Below are 13,380 nucleotides of genomic sequence, written 5' to 3'. Positions count from 1 at the left end.
AAAAAGAGTTACAGAGTCTGTTACATGGTTCATAACAGGTCAAAATGCATAATTAGGTCTGGATTAACCTGTAATCGCCTTGCAGAAAGCGCTGTATTGTATGTAACATAACGCGACATGTTAATGAAGCAAATGAAACTTCATCTCCCTTCCTTCAAAGAACAGCTGATTTTGGGGGGGGATGGAGATTAAGTTTTGCTTGGAAATTGCCTGAAAGAAGAGTTTTGATGAGAGCAGAAAGCACCCTCGGCCACCTACCCATTTTGCTGTTTACTGTCACCCTGGGATCCTCTTCTCTGTCCCTCCGCTACCTCCTGGGCAGTCTCGGCACACATGCTGGTGACTGTGGGCTGCCGTGGGACATTAACTGCAGGTTTACCAGCGCTCAGTGCAGATGACCGCTGGTCAGCACTAAGACTGGCATTAGCATGCGGTCCAGATGCAGCGAATGGGGGAGGAGTGACAGCGGCCCCGGGTGCAGGGGAAGCATGTGATGAAGTGGTCGCATGGGCTGGGGTGAAGGCGGACGATGGTGATGGGATGGATGTGACTTTTGGTGAAGACACAGAACCAAAGGGTCGTGGTGCCTTATTGTAGGCCATGTTGGTTGTGGAAGTGACTTTGGACACAGCAGGAGATGGAATGGGCACAGGTTTAACTACTTCTTTAGGTTCTCCCTATGTAAAATAAAAATAAACATACACAAAAACAGGCCAAAGACATGCAAAATAGATCCACTGAAAAGAACACACAGCTAGTTTGTAAAAAGACAAACACAATCATGTTAGCAGGCCAAACTTTACACGTTTTCAGATAAAAACAATGAGTTGATATAACACAGTATGCATGCCAACTGGTCCCAACATGCATAACACGGAGGCACATACTGAGTAGATATATTTTTTTTAATAAAAATGAAAGGAGTTCAAAATATTTAGGAAATAGATTAGGAAAGTTATCAAAAAGCCTAAAGGCCAAAATAAGTACCAATTCAGACATATTCCAAAGGAAAATTTTCTAAATAACCCCACAGTAAACAAAACATCATTAACCAAAATATTTATTTTAAAATATCCAGAGTCTCAATTATAATTCCATCTTTCAAACATGTTTAATTACTCTCCAGAGTACAATTATTTGATTCATGCAGAAGCAGCAGCACATTTCTAACTCTTCAATTAAAAACAAAACAAAACAAAACAACCGAAGGAATGTTCATTTTCATCTGACTCAGAAATGGGCACATTCTAATTATTTCGAATCAAGAAATTGCTCCTTAAAAAAAAAATCTCAACAAAAAAAGCAAACAAATCAACAAAACAAAATCAATCCTTTCCCTTTCCTGTAATCCACCTGTTGTTTCTCTCTCTGGAATGTTGTGAGATATCACTAAAGATGGACTAACTTCTTCTCCTTTTCGAAAATAAATATTTAATATTTAGTAGTTACATGAGGGGAAAAAAAAGATCTTAGATGTTTCTTCACTGCCATCAGTCAAAGAAAAAAAACAACAACTAAGAAAGATCAATTCCTCCTAAAATGAACAGAATTTGTGTTTGCAAACCCCTATCCCAGAGTAAGTATGAAGTTAAAAACAAAAAACAAAAAACAACAGCTTAAGCTTCTATGACATTCAAGAATAAGTCCCTACCATCCCCAAAGAAAAACAATCAAAATTCCTTAAAAAGCATACAATGGTGGCTCTATTATGTTTAATTTGAAGGAAAAAAAAGTAATCTAAATTAATGTTACAGAAATAATAAAGCTAACTGAGGGGGATAAAGTAGCTTCATACCTCTGGGAGTCAATATAAATAAATTCAATGGAAAGGCACAAGTAAAATTAAGGAGAAAACCCCAAAAGCACAAACCAATTATATGAATAATGGCTTGGTGACAATTTCAGGATTATATGAGAAAAAAAAGGGTACTTGCCATAACCTAATCCAAGAATACTCTGAAAATGTAATTTAAAAACTCATTAATATTACTAATAAAATGTTATTAAAGACTTATATGATGATATCATCTTTGGTAACCACTTCTTTAATCTCTTTAGATTATTGGAATAGAGATAGGCAAATTAAAAGTGGAATGTAAGAAATCTGGATATGAGTTATGATATATACGACATTGAAATAATGTTTAAATGATGAGGAATAATTTCAGGATGATATTATGTATGTGTTGACTTCCACTTTCCCTCGTCATCTTTAAAGAAAAAGAACTGTGCGGAGAACTGCATCGAAACTATAAATTGTCAGTATGACTGGAGACAGGAACGGAAGTTACAGTGGCTCAAGAGGGACAGTCAAATAATGCCCCAGTGATGCTAGATTAGAAACGCACCTTTTGAACAGGAACCGGCTCAGGCTTGGGTGTAGCAGATGCTCTGAGGAAAAAAGAGGAAAAAGGAAATAACATGAATTTTTTTGCAACCTTCTTACTAATGGAATTTTTATTATATATACCTCAATATACTAAATCATCAGAATTTAGAGTTTCGTAATCATGGTTTTACTATTCACAATCTACGTAATTAGTTCATGCAGCTCAAATGCTGTAAGATCCAATACCTCTATGCCAGGTATTCATTAGTGTATGAATACCCACTCTACCCACTCAATGAGGAAAGACAAACACCGATCCTGGTTGCTAATGCATCCATGTTTAACCTTTAAATTAAGGCTACTCCCTACCAAAAAGGGTAAGGTAAAATAAACATGACTTTCTGATCCTTGCATGGTTCCCAACAAATAACTTGCATCTCTATCTCCAATAGTATCTGCCTTTTCTCCTATCATCCATGAATATGCCCAGAGGACATTGGATCTTTTTGTGAAGATACTGAATAAATTCTGGTTGAACTGGGTCACTGAATGCATATTAATTTTGTATTTATATTCTTAAGTGCACGTTAATGTATCTGTTCTGCTAAAACCAAACTGTAAGTTCTTCCACTAGGCTATAATTTCAGTGAATGCAATGACCACGCCCCACTTGTGTCTATATCAGCACTGCGCCTGGCATGTAATAGGTCATCAGTAATGAGTGTAGAAAGGAGAGAACGGGGGAGAAGGACAAAAATCCATGCACAGAACTATTCTCATATTCAAATATATTATTCTTAATCTATGCTTTTTTGTATTATTACTGTCCCTTTGGTTAACATGGACTAATAATAACGATAATTGATTTGGAGTATGTCATATAATCATGACAAATAACCAAAGTAGCAACTATCATTATCCCCTTTCTTCACATGAGGAACTCCAAAATTAAAGTAAATTACTTCTAGGATGGCGCTAAGGCCAACAGTCCTTATATATTACAATACACTGGCTGTAGTCAAGGGCAGTAACTAAATGATTGGAGAGCTTCTAATGATTTAAAGGCTATTTTCCCAGAATTAAGGTACATGTTATGTTTAATAATGTCAGAAGCAGTCTGACTCCTCTTATAACACATAAGCCTGAGGATAAGACAGCAAGTGCAGAAGTCAAGAAATGTAACCACAGTAGGTAAATAATAAGTGATAATTTTAAGCTGCAAACCATGAGATCATTTACTTACAGAGAAGCTAACATAGGATATTGGTCTCCATAATCATAACCTAGTAATGAACTCTGATCAACATTTTTAGCAGCAACTGAATTTTCCAATAACAACTATTTTGGTTAGCCAGGGCAGGCACAGACTGAATAATTGGCTAACCTAATGAGAGACCACAATGGCTGCTAACATTCAGTTAGTGCCATGTAGAATTACCCTCTGCAGTTGTACAACTTTCCACGTGTGCTCTCAATCAGACAATTTCTCTTTTAGCTTATAGGGTTATTATAACAAGCAAAGGAAACAAGTTCAACTATAGAACAGTGGAATCTTCCTTTCATTGAAATTTCACAATAAGATGTAATCACAAAGGATCTACTCATTAAAACCACCCAAGACATGATTTAAAGTTTGCCATGGGACTTCCCTGGTGGCACAGTAGTTAAGAATCCGCCTGCCAATGCAGGGGACATGGATTCGAGCCCTGGTCTGGGAAGATCCCACATGCCGTGGGGCAACTAAGCCCGTGCACCGCAACTACTGAGCCTGCGCTCTAGAGCCCGGGAGCCACAACTACTGAGCCCACGTGCCACAACTACTGAAGCCCGTGCGCCTAGAGCCCGTGCTCCGCAACAAGAGAAGCCACCACAATGAGAAGCCCCCAACACCACAACAAAGAGCAGCCCCTTCTCGCTGCAACTAGAGAAAAGCCCACACAGCAACGAAGACCCAACACAGCCAAAAAAAAAAAAAAGAAAAAGAAAAAAAAGAAAGCTTGCCATAATAGAGAAGACAATATCCTTTTTCATTTTTAATCCGGACACTTAAAGGTACATGGAGCTCTTCTAGCAACACAAAAACAATTTATACAAAAGACGGATGTTTAACAGTCACTAGGTTTCCAAACAGAAGAAAACACACATATCCTATGTCTATGAAAACAAACCCCTTAGTTTTTTCTAGGTGTTAGTTCTTATTTAAACAGTGTTAGCAACAACAACAAAAGCCCCAGAATGGTTAGTTTTCATTAACTTTGGAGTCCAACCTCTTAGTTTGTTGAGAACGCATAGAATAATGAGTCTTAACATATTTTATGGATTGAAAGTTCTACAAAAATACTTCTTAAAATATGGAATTCACAAAAAAATTTTAAACTGGATCTTGAATATCTGCCCTGCTTGCCTTCTGATAAAGTCCCGTAAGTGCAATGACATGAAGAAAAGAAAAGCAGTCAAAGAGGGACAACCTGTCCTCAGAATTCCAGGATTGAGTCCACTACGTGTTAGAAACACAAGCATCATTTTGTAGGTGGAAAAAATAAAAAAAAGACTGGCTTATAATTAAATGTCAAATGAAAGAGTGAACACTAGATATAATAAAAATTAGTTCTGGTTTAACTATTTACCTAACTACCAAATGAGTCATAGAATCATTAAAACTTAGAAGGTTCCTTAGAGTTACTCTATTACATGCCAATCAGATATACGTCTGACCTCTGTTTGAATATATATAGGAGCTCACAGTTTAAGACATGTAATTTTTTGAATCCTGTTTAAAATGGCCTTCATTGTAATGTGTTAGTTATTTTGCTTTTTTGGAATAAACAGAAGAAGTCAACTGGTCCACGTTAAAAATATTTGCAAAAGCATTTTTAACACACAAAATACGTATACAAATCTATAACATACATTATTTACATTTTAAAAGATCAGTAGGGTACATAAATCTCATATTTAAGTGTGATTACATATTCTTACAACACTAAAACTATTGTGGCTTGGGAAATTTAGAATACATGACAATTGAAATCTGAATAATGAACAGCAATCACACTAGTTTTTTAAAAATCAAACTTTACTAATTATCACAAAACAACAAAATAAAAAGATACAACACCTTTTATTTTCAAAGTGTCAAGATTTTTAAAAAATATTAATGCATAATGTTTGTGAGAATACTCTGTTGCTGGAAGAATTATATATTATTACAGCTCTTTTGGAAAATAATCTGGCATTTATTTATAAAAGGCTTGAAGAAAGCTCACACCCTTTGACTTATTAAATCAACTTCTGGGAGTCTATCATAAGGAAATAACCTAAAATAGGAAAAAGACTTTATGTAAAAATATACTCATTCCCTACAGTATAACTTATAATAGTGAAAAATAGGAAACAACCAATTAAATATACAATGAGGAAATGGTTAACTGTAATATAACCAAATGATGAAACATTATGCAATGATTAAAAATCATTTTGAGAAAGAATTCTGAATTGCACGATAACATACTTACTTTATGATATTAAGTGAAAAAAGGAAAATATAAAATAGCGTATACAGCATGATCAATGCATGGAAAAAAGTGGCTGGAAACACACCAACATTTTAGTAGAAGCTCTCTATGAATGATATTTGTTTTCTTCTCTTTCATGTGTTTTCCATATTTTATGCACTGTACACGTGCTACTTTTTATAATAAGTAAGACTATTTCTCAAAGCATGCTTCACAGAAAACTACTTTCTAAAACACAACCCCGCCCCACCCCCCAAAACAAAGGTTCTGTTATCAAAGATACTGGAAAACCTGAAGTTCAAGTTCCGGTAAGCAGTAGCCACAGGACTACTCAAAGCCTTTAAATGCCCAGGAAGAAAATACTGTGGCTCGTGGTCCACACCCATTTGGAGTTTAGAATACTCATTTATGGAACTCGTTTTCAGAATATTCATTTGCTCAGGAAACCTTTCTCAAGGTTGGAGTTATTAGGAAAGGGAAAAACTCTCTGAGAAATGCTATTTTAAAGAAACAGTAAAGAGAGTAAATCTCTGTCAGTCCGAAAAGTTTTAAGTCTCCTCCAGGTGGCTACAATTAAGGGAGAAACATTACAATCCACAAAATCCTCGAAACCTTTTGTTATACAGAATATCGTTCTTACTGAGATGGTGCTTTCATGAACTTTGTTAAATGAGATACCCAAAGACTGAGCATAATTTAATCGATGTTTAATGAGGAAAATCTCATTTCCTTCACCAAACTGAAATATATATTTCCTATATTCCCTGAGGAGAAAATCCTAATATATGAATAAGGAAAGCTAGTTCTCAAAATTAAAATTTTTATAGTTGCCTTTCTTTTTTTTAGAACAACATTAGATTGAGCATCTGCTCCTTTACTTTAGAAATGTGATAGATTACTTAAAAGCAAATAATTGTATAAAGACTTTAAAATAAAGTTTTAAAACCTGATGTATAATTATTAAAAATTATTCCTACATTTTTCTGTTCAAATCCTGGGAAATACACAATGGGATAATAGATTTCCCTTTCAACCACAGCGAAGGACACAAGTCACTTTTGTGCAGTGTGGTGTGTTTCAAACCAGAAGAGATCCTGGCAGTGGCCTGGTGCCACGGGTCCAACAGTCTGCTTATTGTTCTCTCTTCCCTTAGTGCGAAGCCCCTGTACGGGAGTAAGCCACGATGGCGGGAGACAGTGCTCTGGCCCGGTACTATCCTCAGCTCATGGAATTCAAAGAACAAAGCCGTCAGTGTGGCCAGAGCAATCTATTTTGAAAGCTGATTGACTTTTGTGAGAGCAGTATCCAAAATAAAAATCCCTGATGCATTACAACCAGTTTCAGAACTTCTGGCTGAACAGTTGAAAGGAGTTCTAAATTACAATGTTGTATTCAAAACTGGAATTGTGGTGCCCTGGTTAGAATAATGCATAGGAAAAATAATACCATAAATAAGCGACAGATCTATTAAAGATCAGATTCAAAGGAATCATGAGAAACTGCATTGTTCGAACACTCAATGAATTTTCTAATACTGCTGTATAAAGTAATACGTTTTTAGCTAATAAAAGTCGCCAATGAATGTTCACATTAGTGTTTAAGAACGAGGAATTATGCAACAGAACTGGACTGATAAAGATTGCTCACATTACTCATTATGCCTTGGTGAAGCCTTCAACCATATCTAATACACTTAACTCATAAACAATCATACAGAAAAGAGGAGGGTTTTTAGTTCATCTTCCGTGAGATGAGCGCTATCTAAGTTTCCCACAGCATGGCCATCTTTGGGCTCACTGACCTCAGGACCCATAAACACTAGGGCACATCATTAATCACTTTAATTGCAAAGTTGTCAATTTGCAATAACAAAGCAACTCCAGAGGGGAAAAAAGTGAGCACTCAAGTGTGTAGAGGGATGTCTCTTTAAACCGTTGCCCTATATTTAATTGTACTTCTAGTCAGTCGGCTTTCCTAAAAACTCAAACCTTAAACATTTAAATCACGGATGGCAATGCATCAGTGGTTTTTTCCAAATGATTTGAGAACACGTAAAGATTATTTTTTCTACAAACATAAGTACAAAATAGTTATATATCAGCACGTTATAACACCGTTTAGCTTATAGAAGATTATATTCACCACATACACATGCATTCATACACAGTCTCATTTTCTTTCTCTCTCTTTGCATTTGCTCTGTTTTACTATGTGTACTAAATAAAGTATATTTTTTCCCTCTAGAGAGTAAGAAATAACCCAAAGCTGGACAGACTTTGAAGAGTGGGAGAAAGAAGGTAAAAAGAGAGAAGCAAAGGAACTGCTGGAGCCCATCTGAGTACCCAGGACCCCCTCTGCTGGGGCTTGGCTTGAAATTGGGTGTGGCTCAGAGAAATCCAGAACAGGCCGTTACCACTTGATAATTACTTCCCTAGGTAAGGGAAAGGGCTTTTGTTGTAAAGATCCTTTTCAGGTGGTTACAGGAGTTGATGGGGCTTGAGAAGAAATTTTCAGCAACCAGTTCTAAATCAAGCCACAGAGGGAGAGAGGGTGAGGAAGGAAGGAAAGGACTTCTACTGAGCTTCCCTGACCCACACGGTTACAGTATTATCAAGGAGGAAAAAAAGGGGGTGGGGGGGAGGGGAGAGAAGGGAGCATTAGGCTAAACTTAAAATGATAACATACTTCCCATTATTTGAACAATGAGAGGATCAGCGTTGGCATTCAGCTACCATTTACTGGGGTCGGTCATACTAGCAGCTCAATACTGAATTAAAGGCCTTATATACAATGCTTAAGTTTCAGAAATAAAGTCTAGAAATGTTAAATAACTTGGACCACTAAAAAGTTTAATGCCAATTTCCACATTATCCTCCCTCTAATATATCCATCTCACTTAGCAGGAGCCAACAAATTAACACATATTTCTTCATCTCATGATATGCTACTTTATTTTCTACGGTTGAAGTACTGTTCCAAGTTTGGGAACACGGTGGTAAAAACAAGCCAAAGAAGGTCCTTGCCCAGAATCTACATTTTAATGGAGGAGGCAGATAATAAGTCAATAAGTAAGGTAGTTTTATAAAGTGATAAATCCAAAATTTCCCATTATTCTACTTGATTCTAGATAGAAGAAATGTTTTTTTACCCTACGTTTATTTCAAAAAGAACATTTTTATCGGGGAAGAAAGTTTCATCTGTCTGTCGTGCCTCATGTCCACACTCCCAATAACCTCAACCTCATTTAAGGAAAAAGAATGCACTTTTCTAACTAGTATTTATAAAATAATTTCTATAAAAAAGAATGTTGAAGAGATTATATAATATTTTAGATGTGTTCAAGGTTACATAAAAGGGATTTCAAAGTTCAGGATAATTCATTCTTATTATGAGTAAAATTCTTTTAGAGTGAAAATACCATTTCAATAAAGGGTTTTATACAAGGAGGCTATTTTTGTATGCCCCATTGTTAAGAAATGGCAAACTTTACTGCAAAGGGCCAGACAGTCAATCTTTTAGACTTTGTGGGTCACAGGACGTAGATTCAACTACTCTGCTCTGCCATTATAGCTAGGAAGACGATCCAGGCAAAATATGAGTGAGCCTGACTGTGTTCCAATAAAGCTTTATTTATAAATACAGGAAGGGGGATAGATTTGTCCTGTAGGTCATAGTTCGCCAACCCCTCGTTTAGATTATTTTATGGTTTTGACTAACATTCTAGGAAATATCCTACATGACCACGGCTCTTTTGCAGTCTAAACCTCATAACGATTCTGCATAATGGAAAACCTCAGATTACAATTTGTTCAGACACTGATTGCCATAAGAAACGAGAGTTGAGCTTCCATTATTCCTTCTGTGGTTGCGGGACACTACCTTTCAATCCCCCTTAACTCCTCTACCTCCAACTTTCATACTACCTGCCGTTAAATGATCCATCTAAACTTCCAAACCACCCATCCAAGTAAAATTCACACCACAGGGCACTGATACTGAAGCTTGGTAAAGGGACAGGTGTAATATTATTGGATTAAGGATGACATTTTAAGCACTATTTTTAACTTTGCACCGCAGTTCCTTTACTAATGCATGATAAAGGCTACTAAAAACCTCTCTCACCTTCTGCTTCTACATATTATAAATGCAACTATTAGTAATGTAATTTTTTTTTAATTCTAAAAGAACAACTAAAAAGGATGCGCCATACATCCTGTAAGAGAAGCTGAGAAGTGTAATTTCCTTCTTTCCCACCAAAACCCTATTTTTTATTTCATATCAGACATGGATTATAATACTTTTAGGATTAATATAAACAAGCAATCTATAACAGAGTTGCATTCTCTCAAAACCTACTAGGTTTATACCTTCCTTAGGGCACGATGATAATTCTATTTAATATATCTTCTCTTCCAACCCATCTGGTAGAGAAAAAAAAATTATCAACATAGTACTATCAACATAATACTTCATTATTAATAAGAAACTAATAGATTTGCAAAGCAAATAATCTGCCTGTGAAAAATCAGGAGTTCCATTTATACATCTACATTTTTCTGGTTCTTTCGTGACATTATTAAAACGCCCTTGAACAACAAATGTGGTTAAAATTCACATTAAGAGAGTAGGCATCAATAACAAACCATATGCATAACTGGCTTTTCCCAGATATCTAGCAATGCATGATAAGAGTCAGATACTGAAGAGAAGGATAAAAGACAAGTAGGTACGATTCACACCCTGATGTTTGTCTACTCATTTTTTCCTTCCTTTTAGGAAAAGCTTAGAGCCCTAAAGAGACAGAGAGAACCTCCTACCTTTCATATTCAGGGTTTCTCTTATCAAGGTCTTCCTTGATAGAGGAATACTTTGAGAAACAGGAGAAATAGCTAATGAAGGTTGCAAGTCTAGGTTACCAACAAAATAGAACAGCTACTCTACAGTTTCTTTGTCAGCATGAGGACAGTAATTCTTCCCCTATAGAATTGTTTTGAGGATGGAATGAGGTCATGTATGTAACACACCTAACGGTGATTGGCACAAAGTAAGCAGCAACAGACACTACTTTTCTACCCCTTATGTAGAAGATACGACCCTGGAGTTCTGGAAATTATTCTCTGCTTCTGATTATATACTGTTATAACGAAACCAAATTATCTACCAGGATAGGTTTCAAGAGAAAACAACAGAAACAACAACAAACTAGAAATTATTGAGAAAATATCACTTAATGAGTACGTACCAAATGCTAATAATTTCATTTGGCCCATTCCGTAAATTACCTCATTTATTCTTCCTGAGCAAGTAGTATTGTGCTCATTTTAATTACAGGAAGGAGAACCTCAAATAGGTTAAATAATTTGACCATGACTTAGAATTTGAAAATGGCAGAGGCAAGATTTGAACCCAAATCCTCCAGATGCTTTAAATGCAACTCTAACACTCTGCCTTCTAGAAATAATATCAAAGTGAAAGTCATAAAAGTAACTTTAGTAAAGAACTTCAGAGATCTAGAAATGCTTTCAAACAATGAATGACTATTAATTTTCTATTAACTAATAACTATTCATTTTTCAATCATGTTATTTATAGAATGTCATTTTTGGTTGAATTCATGTAAAAACTGAAGTTACTCATGGTAATACATACATATATGTGTACATATGTAGTTAACATATAGATATATATAGAGAGAGGATATATGTGGATATCTATCTACCTATCTGATTCTTGGATCTATAGAAAGTACACATTTTACAGCATGAACAATATACACATAAGTAAGAGTTTAAGTACTTCAGGAAATTGCCAGTTAAAGGTTTATAAACATGCAAAAACAAAGAAACAAGCGCCTTAAGTCCATTCTTCCTTATTGTTCCAGAGAAGAGGAATATTTTTCCCCATAGTAATAGGAATTCTTTAATAACTTCATTTTCCAGCAGGATGGGGCTGGAGGTTCCTTAATGAACATCACCTATGGTGCTAAACTAGGTGTTCTGGTCAAAATAGCAGCCAGCTTCTGAAGTTAGCCGCCATGCAGATCCCAAGATACCACATCATGAGATCTTCTTGTGGGCATGTATCGAGAACCTCATGTTTATATCTCGTCTTCCTGACGATCTTGAGAAAATAAAGGACCATTGTAGTCCCCATTACAGCTATTGATGGTGATATGTTACCAATAACCCAGAATGAGTAAGACTGCCGGTCTGATGTGTGCCCTGTGATACAGGGGTGTATACCGCACATGTAAGATTACAGAAATAACCATGATGCTTCCTTTTCAATTTGGTTTAGCTACATACATTCATATACACCTAGTCACTGAATGATACATTTTAATAGGGTTCAATTCTTTTTGAATCAGCCTATACTTTTATAAGCAAACACACACCCTTATGTTATGGTCAGACTCTAACTCCTGTTAACCCTCCAGATCTATTATAATTAGTATGCGCTTCTCTATTACCATAAATTATTTTAACCAAGCACTTCTCATTCCTGACCAATACGTATTACACCTAATGCCACTTCAAGTTCAAGGGCAATACTTGTGCTATATATTTTCCTTAAATTAATTTATTTTGTTAATTTATTAATTAATTCCACAAATATTTATTGAGCCCCTAACGGAGCAGGCTCTGCTGTAGGAGGTTCACCAACAGTAATGAATAATAGACAAAACCCCTACTTTGAAGGTGCTTACATTCTACTTGGAAGAGGCAGATTAAAAACAAACAAGCAAAGAATGTCACATGGTAATGAGTGTAATGGAGTATAATAAAGCAAGACAGGGGCAGGGATACATTATTTTATATGAAGGAGTCAGAGAAGGCCTCTCTAATATGAAATCTGAGCAGTGACCTGAAGAAGAGAATTCCAAGGCAGACCAAATAGCAAGTGTGAAGTCTCAGAGGCAGGAATGTGCCAACGGGCTAGAATGGGAGGAAAAGCAAAAAGAGCAGTGACAGATGAAACCAGAAAGCTAACTGGGAGCCAGGACACATAAGCTACTCCATGCCACTATACGATCTTTGCCTTCCACTCCTCTAAGTGAGACAGAAACATATTTCTAAATACAGTTCTTCATCTTGTAAGAAAGTTAAACCCAAACCTCAAATTAAAGAACAGTAAATCTAAACACAGTGTTGACCAATAAATTAGCCTATAAATATGTTTGAACTGTAGAAGCCTACTTACTAACTAAAGGAAGGGAAGAGACAGGGACTAAAACTTGCCCCAAATCTTAAATACATCAAGACAAACAGAATACAAATGGAGAATAGCAAAATATCTAATTTGTCCTTCAAACATCCAAAGTGGAAGAAAATGCTCTTTGAGGCTCATTTTTATATGCTCTGTCCTATGCTAATATTGAAGGCACAATTTTGGCACTAACTTTTTCCAGATACATCTTTTTCTATTCTTGTCTAGGCTAAGCACATTCAATTGCAAAATTTTTTGGTAAAGTGGGTATTTTTAGGTATTTCAATAAAATTCAAGGGGACAAGCATTCCAACATTTAGCACAGCCTTA

The 13,380-nt window shown here is 36.0% G+C and overlaps 1 protein-coding gene across 11 annotated transcripts in view; it reads right to left on the bottom strand.

Moving 5' to 3' along the window:
- Positions 1-13,380, bottom strand: part of PDLIM5 (PDZ and LIM domain 5) — a 208,990-nt gene that overhangs the window by 96,673 nt on the left and 98,937 nt on the right. For 5 of the 11 annotated variants that reach the window (XM_036852957.1, XM_036852964.1, XM_036852958.1 and 2 more), the window contains exons 4-5: positions 2,349-2,391; positions 259-350 (exon numbers count right to left, since the gene is read on the bottom strand). In XM_036852957.1, the coding sequence (XP_036708852.1) occupies positions 259-350; positions 2,349-2,391 (135 nt within the window). Of the gene's footprint in view, positions 1-258; positions 678-2,348; positions 2,392-13,380 lie in introns of those variants that run through there. The other 6 variants (XM_036852954.1, XM_036852956.1, XM_036852955.1 and 3 more) reach the window with 3 other exon arrangements.

This window comes from Balaenoptera musculus, chromosome 5 (genome assembly GCF_009873245.2).
Source record: "Balaenoptera musculus isolate JJ_BM4_2016_0621 chromosome 5, mBalMus1.pri.v3, whole genome shotgun sequence".
NCBI classification, from domain to species: Eukaryota; Metazoa; Chordata; class Mammalia; order Artiodactyla; family Balaenopteridae; genus Balaenoptera; species Balaenoptera musculus.
This window is presented reverse-complemented; position numbering and strand designations above follow the sequence as displayed.